Source organism: Lucilia cuprina, chromosome 3 (genome assembly GCF_022045245.1).
Source record: "Lucilia cuprina isolate Lc7/37 chromosome 3, ASM2204524v1, whole genome shotgun sequence".
Taxonomy (NCBI): domain Eukaryota; kingdom Metazoa; phylum Arthropoda; class Insecta; order Diptera; family Calliphoridae; genus Lucilia; species Lucilia cuprina.
In genome coordinates, this window is record NC_060951.1 from 3,488,546 (window position 1) to 3,507,771 (window position 19,226).

Here is a 19,226-nt window from a genome sequence, read left to right on the forward strand (position 1 = left end):
AAGAATAGCTAAATGCATTAGCATATTACTGCAGCCTATTAGTTTAAATGCCACCTGTAAACTAGATATTCCTCTTGTCCAGCTTAAACACTACAAATAAAAGAATTCTTTTTTGTTTAATTTTCTTAAAAAACATCGTTCAAATGTAAGATCTTTTATTTGAACATTTTCTATTTTCAATATATAGTCCAACACATACGCCTAAACAATAAAAATGTTTTATTTTATATAATTAAAATAAAAAATCTCTACTCCTTGCTAAACTTATTCAGAGCGCATCATCTTCTCCTTTTGTCTTTGCAACTTCTTCTTGGACAACTTCTTTTTGGCGGGCTCATCTTCGGAGGCCTTAGCAACAACTTCTTCCTTTTCGGTAAGGATGACCTCAACGTGACAGGGAGAAGACATGTAGGGGTTGATGCGACCGTGAGCACGATAGGTACGACGACGCAAGCATTGGGCACGGTTGACTTGAATGTGGTCTACAACAAGACGATCAACATCGAGACCCTTGCAGTCAGCATTAGCTTCAGCATTGCGGAGCAATTGCAAAAGGAATTCAGCGGATTTCTTGGGCCAACGACCTTGAGTGGTCTTCCATTGTTTGGCTTGAGCGCAACGGCCAACACCACCGTTGAAACGACGGAAGGGTACACATTCCTTCTTGTCGACAACAGCCTTCAAGAAACGTTGGGCACGACGCAAAGGCATACGCTTGATGGCCTGGGCGGTTTCATGGGTGTTCTAGAAAAGAAGATAAGAAAACAATTTATTTAGTTATTCATTTGTTAATAATAGAATGTTTGGGGAGGATTTGTTTTTTTATTTAGGTTTGTTTAACAGGACAGGTAGTGTTTAAACTTTTGTTAAAGTATTAACCACTGTTTATCTGTTAAATATATTTAATCTACAGCATTTTTTTTCAAACTCAAACAAGTTTTGGTTAATTTAACAACTTGTCATTATTGTCAAATGCTGAGCTAAACAAAAAGAATGGGACCGAGTATGAGGGGAAGTGTGAGGTTTTGTTTAACAGGACAGGTAGTGTTTAAACTTTTGTTAAAGTATTAACCACTGTTTATCTGTTAAATATATTTAATATACAGCATTTTTTCAAACTTAAACAAGTTTTGGTTAATTAAACAACTTGTCATTATAGCAAATGCTGATGGGATAGTACTCAGAAGAGAACGGGCAACACCTAGAGACGGCAAGACATAGGTCTAGCCTATTGATTAGTCTAGTTTATAGACTACACTCTAGTCTAGTTTATAGAGTAGATACTAATCTAATTCATAGATTACAATCTAGTCTAGACAAAAGTCCAGACTAATAAGCAAGACCTGGGAGTAGGTGATTATTTTTCCACTAATTCATATCACTATAGTTACGTACCTACAATTTCCTCTAATGCGGGTTCCTAACTTCAGAATGTCTTCAAAAAGTACAGAAAATGGAGAATTTCCCTCCATAAACAATGAAAACAAAAAATTTACTTCAAAACACTTAAAAATCCCACAAAATCTTTCCAAAACTTAATGCTTTCAACTCTACCTTTAAAATCTTAGATTAGGAAACATTCCGACACTATTTTTTATCCAAAAATAACAATAAATTATATATTTTGTAACCAAGTCTAAGAAGAATAAAAGATATTGATAAAAAATCTTAAATTCTGCTGATGCTTGGTCTACCACACTTCATTCCCCTGTAGAGAACTCAATGTTTTACTCTAGCATCTTTGCAAAAGTTACTGGCACAATAAAATACCACCAAGCACTGATTTAAGATGCATAATTCCAAAAAATCTTCATAAAACCGGAAAAAACTAACCTCAATTTCTCACACTTTTCAACATTATTGTTGTTTTTGTTAAAAACACACATGTCAACTTATTGACTATCACTTCCATGTCATGTCTTCTTCTTCTTTGTTCAACCAAACACTGTTAAAAGATTTTCCAACTTACCTTGAAATGCACACGTAGATTTGGTCCACGGGCTTTGCAAGATTTGGCAGCTGTCTCTGGTTCCCTTGAGTACCGACCCATTTTGTGTTTAATTTCTATTTAAGGCCACACCAACACACAGCACAAAACATAAAAATAAACAAGTAAAAAAAAACTACATATCAGTTGATGTTCTCTTAGGAAAGACCATTTTTTTCTTAATTATGTTTATTTTGCTGTTTTAAAACACTTTTTCTTTTCGATATTTATTTTGTGGTATAAACAATATATGAAACTTTTTCTTAGCATTATTAATAAACACAATTTTATTTATAGTTTTAGGATGTTTAAAAAATAATTTTCTTGATTTTTAGCAAAAAATCGTACCTTCTTCTTAGTGAATTAAACCGGAAAAGAACTTTTTTGACAGCTGTATTAGGGTGGGTAAAGCAGTGTAAACAACAGGGTTGCTTTGCACTACACGAAATGTCAAGGTTGAAAACAAAACATTTAGCAGGGTTGTATTTAGTACATGAAATAGCAATGCCACTGGGATAGAAGACAAAAAGCGATTAAATTAAAGAAAAGAAAAAAAGTTTAAGAATTTTTTAATTAAATAATAAAGCAATTAATTAATAATTAATTTAATGAATCTTATAAATTTATAATGCTTGTTATTATTTTATTTTACAAAAGACATACCCTTAAGTGAGATTTTACAAAATTCATAAATTTTTAGAAAATTAAGAAATTTAAAAGATTTTGAGTTTTTACAAAATTTATGAATTTAAGAATTTAAAAGAAACATTATTAAACTATTCAAAAATTTGGATTTTTTTTGTGCTGTAGCACTAAATAGTCAGTTTTTACTTTAATTGAACTGAAATTCCTATAAAAACTGAAACTGTTCCTCATAAATCTTTGTTAATTTTAAGTTATTTTACATTATCAAATTTAAACAAAAAAGGGCAGATTTTTATATAAAAAGATTTAAATAGAAAAATATTTAACAATTTTGTTTTTATATTTCAGATTTGCTCCAAAAAACGCTTGTTTATCTTACTGGCAACTCTATTTTTTTGCTAAGCATATGACAATTAACTGCATTACCTTTAATACAACAGTTTATAACAACTGTCTTACCTTTATGTTAGCTACAAACAAATATGGCATCTCTTTTTTTCCAACATCGAGAATCAGTAATAACAACAACAATTGTGCCAAAAAGGGGGTTGTAGGCAAAATGACAACAAAACAGATGGACAAATTGTAAGGAAAACTCAGCAGCAGCTAAAAAGGAAACTACTGAAATCTGAAAAAGAAACAGCTTAATAAAAATGACAAGCTGAATTAAAAATTAAAACGTAAGCTGCAGACAAACGAGTATAAAGTATAGTTTGTAAAGGCGGGAAGGCAAGAAGAACAAAAGAAGAAAAAAATTAAGTTTCATAAAGAAAATTGTGCTAAAAAGTTATTAACTACAGCAAGGAGTCCATCTAGTGTTAGCCATAAGGCTTTATAACAAGGTTTCTGTGATTTTTGTTTTAAAGTGACAAGTTTTAAAGCCTTTAAAAACGTTTTTATACAAATAATTAACAAAAGTGTGTGGAAAACTAAAGATTTATGAAAAAGTGAAAAAAATATCAAAGTAGATAACAAAAATAACATTTTCAAGTGTGCAAGAAGTTAAACTTTAATTTTGTGGTAAGTTTTAGTTAATAATTTGTTTAAATTTGTGATTTAATTAAAATTTGTTAAACATCCAATAAGAATTTCATCATTTTTAAAGATTTTCTTTAAGAGCGTCCTTTTTGTTGCTATTGTTGTTGTTGTGTCTTTTTGCCACCACCCCAAAATTACAACAACAATATTGAAACTGAATTTAGACTTGAAGGGAAATCGTTTTATACAGGATTTATTATTTAAGTCTGTATTGAACAATATGTTTAAATGTGTTAGTGGTAGTGTTTGTTAATGTGTGTGTGTGTTTGTGGGTCTGAGAATGGTTAAACATTTTGCACCCTTGTTTTTTTCTTTTCTATTAAACCCTACTTGTGTCATTATTTTTTTTTTCGTTTTGTAGCAAACAAACAAATCTCTGTTTATTTTATAACGTCAATTTGTCCTTTTTCTTATTGTCTGTTGCTGTCTCTCTCTTTCTCTTTATTCCTCTAGTTAAAACCTTGTGTTGTTTGGCAGCTTTAAAACTACGTTTTAATCCTTAAACTTTAACCTTCTAATTTGTGTTGGTTTTTCTCCTTTTCTACTCTTCTTTACTCCCCTCTTCGTTTGTCAAAGGACTCTTCTTTTGCTTACTATCATTGGACTATGTAAATGAAAAACAAACTAAAAACAGCATGCTTTTCAATTGTCTATTTGTATGACATCAACTATTGTCTAAAGTTACGGTATTTTTTTAACAGGGCTGGTTACAACAGTGCCATTAAAAATTAATAAATTACTTAAAATTAGAGGAAAAATAAGGAAATTAAGCTTAACTCATTAGAATTAAAGTAATTTTCTTAATTTATATTAAAATTTAAAACATTAGCGTTAATTTTAACTAATTTTTGGTTAATTTTATTAAAAATTGCTTAAGAAAATAGAAAATTGTTAAGTTATTGAACTCAACTAAAATGGCAAATTCTTTGTGATTTTAAAATTAAATTTGTTGGACTCTAGAAATATGTCATTAATTTAACTTTTTTGCTGTTTATTTAGTAATAAAAGTTTCGTTAAGTTTTTATAATTGTTCATAATTAAATTTGTTTTAGATTTTCCATAAAAGCTTTAATAGACTTTTTAAATATAAAGGATTTCTTTAATTTAAGCATTTTGTTTAGAAAATAAAGTTTCGTTAAGTTTTTTAAATTAACAAAATTGGAAAATTCTGATGGTTTTCTAAAATAGCTTTAATAAGCTTTTTAAATATATAAAAATTATACATGTTAGGCTTTTCGTTAAGAAATAAAAGTTTCGTTAAGTTTTTTATATATAGTTAATATTAAAATTTTTAACGGATTTTCAAATTTGCATTGGTTGGCTCTAGAAATATGAGATAAATTTTATATTTTTGTTTTTCGTTTAGAAGATAAAGTTTCGTTATATTTTTTAAATTGTCGAAATTAGAAAATTTTGTAGGTTTCCTTTAAAAGCTTTATATTTATGTTTCCTCAATATATAAGAATTATAGATGTTAGGCAGTTCGTTAAGAAATATAAGTTTCGTTAAGTTTTTTATAAGGTCAAATATTAAAATTTTTAACGGATTTTCAAATTTGCATTGGTTGGATTTAGAAATATGAGATAAATTTTATATTTTTGTCTTTCGTTTAGAAAATAAAGTTTCGTTAAGTTTTTTTTTTAATTCACAAAATTGTGAAATTTTGCTGATTTCTTTTAAAAGCTTTATTTTGTTTCTTAAATATATAAAAATTATTAATTTTTAGCTTTTCGTTAAGAAATAAAAGTTTCGTTAAGTTTTTTATATGGTTCAAAATTAAAATTTTTTAACGAATTTTTAAAGTAGTAGTTTAGAAATATGAAATAATTTTTATTTTTTAGCTTTTCCTTAAGAGAATAAAGTTTCGTTAAGTTTTTCCTAATGTTTCAAATTTAAAATTTTGTTTTAATTCTAAAATTATTACCATTTTTCTGATTTATTTTAAGAAAAAAGTTTAAGTTTAAATGCATCTAAAGCGAAATTCATATTCGTTAAATTTGTTTAATACCAATTTCAAACAATTTTCTTTAATTTTATTCGATTTCTTATTTATGTTTTATAAAGCCGATTAAAAGTTTTGCTTTTATACTTTATTTGGTTTTTTCTTTAAGTTTAATAAAACCGATTAGAAGTTTTGTTTTTTTATTTAATTTGGCTTAAAGTTAAGATTTCGTTACTTTTTAAAATTCTTGAAATTTAAAAATATTTAAATTTTTCTAAAGTAATTGCTTTAAAATTATATAAATTTTAATTTTTCTAATTTTTTCCTTAATATAACTGCATTTTATTACTTTAATTAACGAAATAAAGCAATTATTTAAAATTTCTTTGTTTTTACTATAGAACTTAACATTACACTGCAATATCCAACCCTGGCATTTGGTAAACATCATTATTAAAAACTTTCTCTCTCTCTATCTCTTTTTCCTTTAATAACTAATACTAACTGCGTTTGAATTGTCAATAACTTGCTTTTGCCAGTTGTTGTTGTTGTGTGTTGTAAATATAACTGTTCGATTTTGTAAACAAATTGAGAATTTATAAGTTTGTGTGAGTGTAAGTTTATTCTCTCGTGTTTTAAGTTGTCATGTTTAATATTGTCCTTTTTGTTGAATACCTTTTACTAACTGTTGTTGTGTCGTTGTTGTTATTGTTGTTGTTGGTTTTTATAGCTCGTTTCAATTCGTGCTTGTGTTGGGGTTTTGTTCTAGTTCAAATTTTTCTTTATTGTTGTTGTTTTTAACAGTTATTTTGTTTTGTTGCCACTGCCATTAAAAGCTTACAATATGGTATTTTATTATAATTACTATCGATTAGTTTTAAAATGACTGTCGTTTTTATAAGTACGTGTTTTAAAGTTGTGTTTTTTTCATTCTAACATTTAAAAACATTTAAACTTTATTTCTAATTTTAAAAGTAAGTAAAATTTAAAAAAAATCTTTAAAGCCTCAACTTTTTCAATAAAGAAAAAAGAAAAAATCTTTTATAAACATTTATCAAAATACATTTATACATAAAAAAATTGTTTGTTATAAATAGAACTTGAACTCAATCTTTAACACAACCCATGCACAGACAGCTCTTTACTTGAACATCAAAATACCGATTCAACTCTCTAATTTGCTCTAGCAGTCAAAACTATTAATATCTTCTCCAATAGCTGCTGTTTTTCTTTTTTTTATTATTTTGTCCTAATGTCTGGATTCTTGTTTTTTGATCGCTGGCATAAGCAAAAGTGTAATTTTATAAATTTAGATAAAAACTTAAAGCAATATTTTATGCTTCTTTTATTCTGTTGCACACACGCTAGGCATCAGTTTTACAGCATCATGATCATCATGATCTCACTCTTAGGCCTAATCTTGCCAAATGAATATTTTACTTTAGTAACTAAAATATACGTGTTAGACAGTTTATTAAAAGAATAGAAACATTATTTTCATAAAAATTAAGAATTTTTTCAATAATGGTTACTTTTTTTAACGGGTACTCGTTGAAAAAAGTTATATATATAATAAAATTGTTAAAAAATTCTGTTAGTTAATTAGTAAACTCTAAATATCTAAATAAATTATTAAAATTTGAAGATTACAGGTTACTTTTTCAAACGGATAACCGTGCAAAAATTTATTTTTTTTTGCTAAAATTTAAAAAGATTTGTTTCAAATATATGATAAGTAGTAAAAATATGTATTTATTTTAACAACTTTATAAATATTGGTTACTTTTTTAAACGGGTACCCGTGAAAAATTTTATAATTATGAGAAATTTTTTAACACCTTGACTAAGGTTTTTTATAAATATTCCAAATCTAGATTTCATTTTAAAATTTGATGAATACTGGTTACTTTTTCAAACGGGTACCCGTTTAAAAGTGTTAGTTTTTGTTTAAATTTTAAAAGTTTTCTATTGGTTATTTTATAACTAGTGGAAACATGTTTTTATTTTTAGTGTTTAATGAATACTGGTTACTTTTTCAAACGGGTACCCGCTTAAAATTTTATAAATATGACAAATTTGTTAACACGTTAAATTAGTTATTTTAAAAATATTCCAAATACAAATTTAATTTTATAATTTGATGAATACTGGTTACTTTTACCAACGGGTACCCGTTTAAAAATTTTCGTTTTTGCTTAAATTTTAAATGACTTTTGTTAGTTATTTCATAAGTAGTAGACACAGGTATTTATTTTTAGTGTTTTATGAATACTGGTTACTTTTTCAAACGGGTACCCGCTCAAAATGTTATAATTATGACAAAATTTTCAACACCTTAACTTAGTTATTTTATAAACATTTCATATCAATATTTTAGTTTATAATTCGATGAATACTGGTTACTTTTTCAAACGGGTACCCGTTTAAAAGTGTTAGTTTTTGCTTAAATTTTAAATGACTTTTGTTAGTTATTTCATAAGTAGTAGAAACAGGTATTTATTTTTAGTGTTTTATGAATACTGGTTACTTTTTCAAACGGGTACCCGCTCAAAATTTTATAATTATGACAAAATTGTCAACACCTTAACTTAGCTGTTTTATAAACATTTCATATTAATATTTTATTTTAGAATTTGATAATTACTGGTTACTTTTTCAAACGGGTACCCGTGTTAAAATAAGTGTTTTTGTTAAAATTTTAAATGATTTCTGTTTGTTATTTACCAACTAGTAGAAACATGTAATTATTTTTGCAATTAAATGAATACTGGTTACTTTTACAAACGGGTAACCGTATAAAAATTTATATTTTTGTTAAATTCTTCAAAGATTTCTGTTAGTTATTTTAATTATATTAAAAACTAGTATTTATTTTTAAAATTTAATAAATACTGGTTACTTTAGCTAACGGGTACCCGTTGAAAATTTCTATTTCTTAGCAAAATTTTCAACTATTTATTCTATTTTATTCAATACACATTAAGAATACACATTCATTTAAAGGATTTACTTAACACTGGTTACTTTTGTAAACGGTTACCCGTGACAAATTTGATTAGATTTCGAAAATTTTTAAAGAATTCTGCTATTTATTTTCGAATTATTGAAAATTTGTGTAATTTATTAATATCGTGTTTATACTGGTTACTTTTTTTGGCGGGTACCCGTAAAAAACTTAGTATTTATTGAAAATTTTCTTAATAAGAAGGATTGAAAGTAAATTTATTAAAAAAATAGTATATAACGATAACTTTTTGAGCGGTTATTTGTAGTGAAATCTATTCATTATATAAAATATCCTTTCTATTCTTTTAAAACTCTGATTCTTCTATATGTCTGCCTTTTCGTATATTTTGAAATGTGTTCTTTTTCAAAGCTAAACTATACTAGAAAGAACCATAAATATAAATTTCGTTTTCAAAATACACAAGACGTTTTATTTTTAAACCGATGGCCCGTTTGAAATTAAAATTGAAAAATAAAAAATCGACGAAAAAAATCCACATACAAGATCTAAGCAAAAGACCAAACGAGAGTAAAATAAAAAGAAAAACAAACAACATACAAACAGTGGCAACATCATCTTCGTTATTATAAAAACAACAAAAAACAGATCACCTCCCAAAAACACCCAAAAAACCAACAATAACTACAACAACATACTGTTAATAGTGCAGCACTAACAACAACATAATACACTTTAATTTACGTTGTACTTGTATTTACTTGCTCCTAATGTTATTATTTTTTTGTTGTTTACACTTTATTTCTTTTTTTGTTTTTGCTATTGTTGTTGTTGTTGGGCTGAGCAATGTTTAGATTTTTCATATCGAACTCTCACCGAGCGAGCCTTAATATAAACATAGCAATCGTTGTTGTTATAATTTTCACATTTTACGTTTCTTGTACAAAAGTAAACGTTCCTCTATGTATGCTTATGGTTGTTGTTGTTGTTGCTTTTTTAGCTCGCGTCAAGTACGATTATAAGTACTCACGTCTCACATTTTGTTATGTCCCCGTCTGTCTGTCTGTCCGTCCGTCCGTCCGTCCGTCCATCGTTAGCTAAACATTTGCATGGGTGTTTTAAACCCTGCATGTGTGTCATTATAAATGTAGTTGTTGTTATAATTGTTCGGGTTTCCAAATTAAAATGAGTTCAAATTTTTCAATATCCCCCACCCCACTTTTTTCATGAAAATAAAAACAACCGAATTTTGTATAGGAAAAAAACAATAATAAAAACAATATGCGAAGGTGATTCATTCAAAAATTTATTGTTTATTTTTATTTTGTTTCTATCAATTAGTTGGAAGGAAGTAAAGCCTGATTATTGAAGGGTTTTCTTTTGTTTTTTCAAATTGTTAATACAATGTAAAAAATAGGAAATTCAAAACAAATGTTTACATTTTCATAGAGTTTAACTGTTTCCGGTTTGTTAAAGAGAAAGAAAGCGTATAAGAAAAGGCATTAGAATATAGTCGAAAACTAGACTATAGTTAAGACTATGGACAAGACTATAGGCCAGACAATAAACTATACTATGGACTTCACTTCAGACTAGTCTAAAGACTGGACTATAGATTAGTCTATAGGCTAGACTATACACTAGACTTAAGACTCGATCTTAGACTAGACTATAGAACAGAGTATAGAATATACTATAAACTAGACTATAGACTAGACTAAAGACTGCGATATTTACTTGGCTATAGACTAGAATATAGACTAGACTATAGAGTAGACTAGACTATAAAATAGACAATAGATTCTACTATAGACTAAAGACTATACAATAGATTCTACTATAAACTATACATAAGTCTACAATATAGACTAGACTATATACTAGGCTAGAGACTAGACTATAGACTATAAACTAGAGTATATACCATACTGTAGACTAGAATACAGACTACAATATAGACTCGACAAAAGACTATACTATAGACTAGACTATAGAATAGCCCAGACTATAGACTATAAGCTAGACAATAAAGTAGACTACAGACCGGACTATATACTAAACTATAGACTAGCATATAGACTAGAAAGTAGACTACAGACCGGACTATATACTAAACTATAGACTAGAATATAGACTAGAAAGTAGTACTATAGAATAAACCAGACTATAGACAATCAAGTAGAATGTAGACCGGACTATAGACTACACTATATACTAGACTAGAGACTATTATATAGACTAGACTATAGGCCAGACTATAGACTACATTTTAGACTAAACTATAGACTACAATAAAGACTATAATATAGATTGGACTATAGACTATAATATAGACTAGGCTTTAGAATATACTAAACTATCGACTATACTATAGACTAGACTATAAACAAGACTATAGATTTGACTAAATACTACAATATAGACTAGACTATAGACTAGAATATAGACCAGACTATAGAATAGACTTTAGACTAGACTATAAACTAGGCTATAGGCCATACTATAGACTAGGCTATAGAATACAATATAGACTAGGCTATAGACTAAAATATGGACTAGACTAAATACCAGACTAGACTTTAGACTATACTATAGACCAGACTATAAACTAGGTTATAGAACATACTATAGACTACACTATAGACTAGACTATAGACTAGACTATAGACTAGACTATAGACTAGACTATAGACTAGAATATAGAATAGACTATAGACTAGACTATATACTAGAATAAACTATAGACTACACTATAGACTACACTATTGACTATACTATAGATTAGACCATAGATTAGACTATAGACTAGACTATAGACTAGACTATAGACTAGACTATAGACTAGACTATAGACTAGACTATAGACAAGACTATAGACTAGACTATAGACTAGACTATAGACTAGACTATAGACTAGACTATAGACTAGACTATAGACTAGACTATAGACTAGACTATAGACTGGACTATAGACGAGACTATAGACTAGACTATAGACTAGACTATAGACTAGACTATAGACTAGACCATAGACTAGTCTATAGACTAGACTATAGACTAGACTATAGACTAGACTATAGACTAGACTATAGACTAGACTATAGACTAGACTATAGACTAGATTATAGACTAGACTATAGACTAGACTATAGACTAGACTATAGACTAGACTATAGACTAGCCTATAGACTAGACTATAGACTAGACTATAGACTAGACTATAGACTAGACTATAGACTAGACTATAGACTAGACTATAGACTAGACTATAGACTAGACTATAGACTAGACTTTAGACTAGACTATAGACTAGACTATAGACTTGACTATAGACTAGACTATAGACTTGACTATAGACTAGACTATAGACTAGACTGTAGACTAGACTATAGACTAGACTATAGACTTGACTATAGACTAGACTATAGACCAGAGTGGAGTATAGACAAGATTATAGACCAGACAAGACTATACCTAGACTTTCGAATAGACTTTATACAAGGCTATAGACTAGACTATTTACTAGATTCTAGACTAGACTAGTAGTTTTATTTCAAATATTGTTTTTAATTTAAATCTTATTATTGATTTCGCAACAATTTCGTATTTTTTAAATAAAATCTGTTGTTTGTATTTCAAAGAAAATCTTTAGCCAAGAATATCTTTCTACTGATCTTGCTGTTCAATTCACATTAATAAAACAACAATAAAAATCCGTTTAATTATTTTCATGCTTATTTCAAAAAAACACAAAAAATGTACAACTTATTTTAGTTGTTGTTGGTCTTTTTTTTTTTTTTTTGAAACGCATACTATATAGTCATGGTATTGTACTCTATATATATATATTCTACAATTCTATATAGTATTGAAAAAAATATATATACAGCAAGATACTCTTGCTATATTATAGATATGATGAAGAATATATCGAGGCTAAGATGTTTCTGAATGTGTTTTTGTTGGTTGTTGTTCTTTTTTTTTTTGAATTTTTGATGCTCATAGCCAACTTGAATTGGTTTTCTTAAATCAGTATTCATTCCGTCTTCAATACAGTTGGACTCACACTCACTCAGTCTACGCTCGTCGCTAATATAGACAGACACTCGAGAAAGAAAGAAAGAGCAGCAGCCGAAAGTAAATGAAACAAAAATCCGAGCATTATCGTTAACGACGGTTATAACGAAAACGCTGCCGTGTTTTTTATTAGTTCCGTGTTTTTTTCAATACTTTGTGTATTGAAATTTTATATAAAATTTAAAACAAAAGAGCAGCAACACAAAATATATTAAAAAAAGAAAATTCAATTCACAGCAGCATCCATCCATCCTCAGCGCCCCCAGTACCCAACCAGGCCAACTGCCGCCAATCGCATCGTGTGTTTAGAAATAAGCACTACTTCGTGCCACCGTTTTTGTTTTCACACACACTCTCTCTCTCTCTCACCGTATTTAAAAATAGACTCAAAACAATCTAAGAGTGTTTTTTTCGCTATTGAGTGTGGCACGTATATTTTGTTCGTTTTGGCCCAACATTGTGGTGCTGCTGCAGCCTATTTTGGGGGACAGACAGTTAGACACATATTTTGGAACATTTTTCTCTGTCTGAAACTGAAGATACTGGTAAAGTATTGTTGTTTTTTTTTCTTAACATTTAGATGCTACAGGATTATATTACTTGAAAATAAGAATGGTTTTTAAATGGTTACTGGTTACCTTTACAGCTGACTATACTGCAGACTACACAATAAATTACACTCGACTAGACTAGTCCATAGTCTAGTCTTTAGTCTAGTCTACACTCTAATCTATAGTCTTGTCTGGAGTCTAGTCTATAATCTATAGTCTACTCTCTAGTCTAGTCTTTAGTCTAGTCTATAGTCCAGTCTATAGTCTAGTCTGTAGTCTAGTCTGTAGTCTAGTCTGTCGTCTAGTCTGTAGTCTAGTCTGTAGTCTAGTCTGTAGTCTAGTCTGTAGTCTAGTCTGTAGTCTAGTCTGTAGTCTAGTCTGTAGTCTAGTCTGTAGTCTAGTCTGTAGTCTAGTCTATAGTCTAGTCTATAGTCTAGTCTATAGTCTAGTCTATAGACTAGTCTATAGTCTAGTCTATAGACTAGTCTATAGTCTAGTCTATAGTGTAGTCTATAGTCTAGTCTATAGTGTAGCCTATAGTCCAGTCTATAGTCTAGTCTATAGTATAGTATATAGTCTAGTCTGAAGTCTAGTCTGTAGTCTAGTCTGTAGTCTAGTCTGTAGTCTAGTCTGTAGTCTAGTCTGTAGTCTAGTCTGTAGTCTGGTCTGTAGTCTAGTCTGTAGTCTAGTCTGTAGTCTAGTCTGTAGTCTAGTCTATAGTCTAGTCTATAGTCTAGTCTATAGTCTAGTCTATAGTCTAGTCTATAGTCTAGTCTATAGTCTAGTCTATAGTCTAGTCTATAGTCTAGTCTATAGACTAATCTAGTCTATAGTCTAGTCTAGTTTATAGACTAGTCTCTAGTCTAGTTTATAGTCTAGTCTATAGTATAGTATATAGTATAGTCTATAGTATAGTCTGAAGTATAGTCTGTAGTCTATTCTGTAGTCTAGTCTTTAGTCTGTAGTCTAGTCTGTAGTCTAGTCTATAGTCTAGTATGTAGTCTAGTCTATAGTCTAGTCTATAGTCTAGTCTATAGACTAGTCTATAGTCTAGTCTATAGTCTAGTCTATAGACTGGTCTATAGTCTAGTCTATAGTCTAGTCTATTCTATATTCTAGTCTATAGTCTAGTCTGAAGTCTAGTCTGTAGTCAAAACTATAGTCTAGTCTATAGTCTACTCTCTAGTCTAGTCTTTAGTCTAGACTTTAGTTTAATCTATAGTTTAGTCTATAGTTTAGTCTATAGTTTAGTCTGTAGTCTAGTCTATAGTCTAGATTATAGTAGTCTAGTCTGTAGTCTAGTCTGTAGTCTAGTCTATTGTCTAGTCTATAGTCTAGACTATAGTCCAGTCTATAGTCTTAACCATAGTCTAGTCTAGTTTATAGTTTATAATCTAATCTATAGTCTAGTTTATAGTCTAGTCTGTAGTGTAGTCTGTAGTGTAGTCTGTAGTGTAGTCTGTAGTGTAGTCTGTATTCTAGTCTGTATTCTAGTCTGTAGTCTAGTCTGTAGTCTAGTCGATAGTCTAGTCTATAGTCTAGTCTATAGTCTAGTCTATTGTCTAGTCTATAGTCTAGTATATAGTCTAGTCTATAGTCTAGTCTAAAGTCTAGTCTATAGTCTAGTCTATAGTCTAGTCTTTAGTCTAGTCTTTAGTCTAGTCTATAGTCTAGTCTAGTCTATAGTCTAGTCTATAGTCTAATCTATAGTCTAGTATATAGTTAAGTCTATAGTCTAGTATATAGTCTAGTATATAGTCTAGTGTATAATATAGTCTATAGTCTAGTCTATAGTCTAGTCTAAAGGTTAGTCTATTGGCTTGACTATAGTCAAGTCCTTAGTCTAGTCTATATTAGAACTGATTACCCGTGTCATTTGCAAGTGGGTACCCATTACAAACATTCGGTTACTGATCTTTCTTATTGCATTAAATTCTTCAAGTATTAACATACATATGTCTATAAAATAAAAATCACTGATCAAATTGAGTAGGGGTTGTGTGAGTTCAAATAGATTTTGCGCTCTTTTCTTGTCTCTCTGCGCCTGCTATAACGACTAAATTGTTTTTGATCATTTTACTAGAAAACGTTTTAACGTTTACTACTGCATTTGAATAAAACTTAAAATTGTTTGTAAGTTTTAAAAATTTCCAAATAAATTTTCCCAAAATCTTTAAATACTCATACGCAACCGAACACATTACTCATTGTGTGTGTTTGTGTTTATGTATGCTTTATTAGCCACCTACACATACTCTCTTTAAAATTTATTTACATTTTTGATTAATTTTAGCTAAACGATGTTTTGATTTGAATGTTTTACGTGTTTTCTTTAGATTTTCTTTAGATTTGTTATAGTCCAAGGTTTGATCAGTTCCCCATAATGATTTTTCTTGATAGCTTTTATTCTTTTGGTTTCTTATTGATATGTTCTTTCTTCTATTTTCATTTACTTTATATACCTCTCTTTCTTAATGTCTTTATATTACTGCGGCGATTGGCTCAAATCGGTATTCATTTCTCTATTGTCTGTCAAGAGCTCTCTTTGTGTGTGTGTGTAAGCATCTCTTGATTTATTTCGTTCAAGTGTGTGATTGTTTTTTTTTTATTAGTTTTCTTGCAGTTTCCAAATTGATTTTGAAATTTTCATTATTTATGTGTTGGTGTTAGTATTTCTTTTGGGGGATTTTCCTGTGTATGATTGTTTAAGTTTATTTTTATATATAGAAAAAGTTTACATTTAATACCGTAGGTATGTAAAACATACAAGAGTTTGTGTGTAAATGTATATAAAAATGTTTTTTTTACAATCGTTTAAAGAATTTCTTAAAATTTCGAAATTTTCTTAAAACGCAGTTGTTTGGTATTTGTACAGTTTTCTATAGTTTTTTAAACAAATGAACTAGAAAATCTAAAGCTATTCAGCTTAAGTTATTTTGACATATATTGAAATATATTTTTTGAAATATAGAAATTTTACTAAAAAATTACTATTCAGCTAATTTAAATGCTATTCAGCAAGCCTAAAAGAAAGTTTATCTATATAATTAAAACTTTTTCATTTTAAAGCTGTAATTCAGCTGCTTAAACTGCTATTCAGCAATCTTTAAATTAAGAGTTTCTTAATAATTGTAAATTTTTAATATAAAATTTAATAATTTATAGTTTAAATTATCAATTCAGCTACTAAAAATGCTATTCAGCAAGGTTAAAAGTTAGCTTTAATGCAATTTTTAACAAAAACTTCAATTCAGCTGCTAAAAGTTGTATTCAGCAAGCTTTAAATTATGTTTATTACAAAGTTTTAAAAATTTTTAAGCAAATTTTCTATTAAAATATTAATTCAGCTACTGATTATTATAATTCAGCTTTTGAAAATGTTATTCAGCTAATCTAAAAGTTGAATTTTCTTTTTATTTAACACATTTTCATATAAATTAAAGATAAAAATATTAATTCAGCTTGTGAAAATGTCATTCAGCAAGTTTAAAAGTTTAATTTAGATAAATTTTATGAAAATAACTGCTATTCAGCTGCATAAATTTTCTATTCAGCTATTAAAAATGTTATTCAGCTAACTTTAAAGCTAGATTTTTCTTATTTTAAGCAATTCAGCTGCTAAAATTTGCTATTCAGCTGCTTTAAATGCAATTCAGCTGCTTTAAATGCAATTCAGCTGGACTTTTTTGATTCTATATTGAAATATTTGTTTTGAATTTTGGAAATTTGTAATAATAATTGCTATTCAGCTGCATAATTATTAATTCAGCTGGACTTTTTTGGTTGAATATTAGAATATTTGTTTTGAATTTTGGAAATTTGTAATAATAATTGCTATTCAGCTGCTTAATTAGCAATTCAGCTAACGAAATATGTTTTATATATACATTTTTTATACAAATTTCTTATTCAGCTGTTAAAAATGTCATTCAGCTAGCTTTAAAGCTAGATTTTTATTGTTTTCGGTAATTCAACTGCTAAAATTTGCTATTCAGCTGCTTTTAATGCAATTCAGCTGGACTTTTTTGGTTGTAAATTATAATATTTGTTTCAAATTTGGAAAATTTGCAATAATAATTGCTATTCAGCTGCTAAATTAGCAATTCAGCTAAAGGCAAATGTTTATTATTTAATAATCTTAAAGAATTTATTACAATTTTATAACATAAATACTTATTCAGCTATTAAAAATCATATTCAGCTAGTTTTTTTAAGAATCTGTTTTGAAATCTTTTCTTTATTTAATTCTTTATTCATTCAGTTTTTAGATTTAATCATAGTTTTTTTATTTATTTATTTGTTCTTAAAACTTTATCAGTTCTTTAACTTTAACAAATTAGATATGAAAGCAAAACTTAGCTGGTATGTAAGGTGTTGGGGGGGTTTGCTTTACAACAACAACAACTACAACAACAACAATATATAAAGCTTCGCTTATCAGTAAGAAAATAATAACTGGAATTTCACCTGACTTTACGTAAATGCGCCATATAAATGCGACAACAATACAAACATAAACACTTTACTTTAAAGAAATAAACTTAACTTTTCTTGAAATGCTTTTTTATTTTTATTTTTTTTTAATTCTTGTTGTCTATAGATAACAAATTAAAACAATTTAATAAACTTACTCTTTCACCTACTCTTCTCTCCACCCACTTCTACGTCACACTCAACATCCAACAAAACCATAGACAAGAAAAGCTTATAGAGCAAAAATATAAAAACCATATCACAAGTACAGTTATAAGATAAGAAAACTCAGTTAACAATACAACAACAACAACAACTAGAATACAAAAAGCAGTTTAAACAACCTTTAATTATTATTGATTTTTTTCAATTCTTTTCTATACTATATATTTATTGGTTTTAAATAAAGAGGAAAGGGAAGTTATTTGTTTTGTTTGTCAAATTTAAGCCTTTGTTTTTCTTGTTTTATATCCTCTTTAAACTCACCCTTAAAATAGGCTATTGAATATTTTTAAGTATTAGTTGTTAATGCGCAAGTTTTTAATTTAAGCTTTAATACTTACACACACACATACATACACCCATACTTAATGGAAACAAAACTCATTCTCTGGTTACACTTATAATAAAGTCTAGCTCTCCCTCTCTCTTCTTTTTGGAATTTAACACCCTACTCTTTACCGTTATTCATAAATATTATAAAACCCTGCTCTTAGTACACCTTCTTAAATGTAAGTACGTGTACTTGTACATGTCCATAAATAAATTTTCTCTCTCTTTCTCTCTTAAGCTAAATTTAAAACTGTCATCAGGTATGGAAAATTCTAAGTATATAGAATAGACTATTGACTAGACTATAGGCTAGACTATAGGCTAGACTATAGACTAGACTATAGACTAGACTATAGACTAGACTATAGACTAGACTATAGACTAGACTAGACTATAGACTAGACTATAGACTAGACTATAGACTAGACTATAGACTAGACTATAGACTAGACTATAGACTAGACTATAGACTAGACTATAGACTAGACTATAGACTAGACTATAGACTAGACTATAGACTAGACTATAGACTAGACTATAGACTAGACTATAGACTAGACTATAGACTAGACTATAGACTAGACCATAGACTAAACTATTGACTAGACCATAAACTAAACCATTGACTAAACTATTGACTGGACTATAGATTAGAATGTAGACTAAACTACAGACTAAACTATGAACTAAACTATATACTAGGTAATAGACTAGGCTATTGATTAGATTATAGACTAGACTATAGACTAGACCATATACTACAGACTAGACTGTAGACTAGACCTTAAACTAGACTATAGAAAAGACTATGGACTAAACTATAAAATAGACTAGACTAAAGACTAGACTATTGACTGAACTGAGGTGCCTGTTGAACTAACACTTCACGAAGAAACACTTTGTAGACTATAGACTAGACTATAGACTAGACTATAGACTAGACTATAGACTAGACTATAGACTAGACTGTAGACTAGACTATAGACTAGACTAGAC

At 28.5% G+C, this 19,226-nt stretch overlaps 2 protein-coding genes across 6 annotated transcripts in view; one reads left to right on the forward strand and one right to left on the reverse strand.

The window, feature by feature from the left end:
• The window catches only part of LOC111688956 (probable E3 ubiquitin-protein ligase bre1), a 61,428-nt gene that overhangs the window by 36,321 nt on the left and 5,881 nt on the right, over nucleotides 1–19,226 (forward strand). For 4 of the 5 annotated variants that reach the window (XM_046947608.1, XM_046947610.1, XM_046947607.1 and 1 more), the window contains exon 4: nucleotides 2,981–3,652. The gene's annotated coding sequence lies outside the window, so the exon portion shown is untranslated. Of the gene's footprint in view, nucleotides 1–2,980; nucleotides 3,653–12,607; nucleotides 13,200–19,226 lie in introns of those variants that run through there. The other variant, XM_046947609.1, reaches the window with a different exon arrangement.
• LOC111682588 (60S ribosomal protein L17) lies at nucleotides 106–2,434 on the reverse strand. Its single transcript, XM_023444564.2, has 3 exons — nucleotides 2,336–2,434; nucleotides 1,970–2,064; nucleotides 106–744 (listed from the first exon to the last, which is right to left on the reverse strand). The coding sequence occupies exons 2-3, from the start codon at nucleotides 2,048–2,050 to the stop codon at nucleotides 265–267; spliced, it is 561 nt and encodes a 186-aa protein (XP_023300332.1). The 5' UTR covers nucleotides 2,051–2,064; nucleotides 2,336–2,434; the 3' UTR covers nucleotides 106–264.

What these genes read in the sequence shown, in the direction of transcription:
- LOC111682588 (XM_023444564.2), bottom strand. Translation starts at nt 2,050, where the DNA reads ATGGGTCGGTACTCAAGGGAACCAGAGACAGCTGCCAAATCTTGCAAA. An exon ending in ATCTACGTGTGCATTTCAAG is followed by an intron (nt 745 to 1,969) that starts GTAAGTTGGAAA and finishes CTTCTTTTCTAG; the next exon opens with AACACCCATGAAACCGCCCA.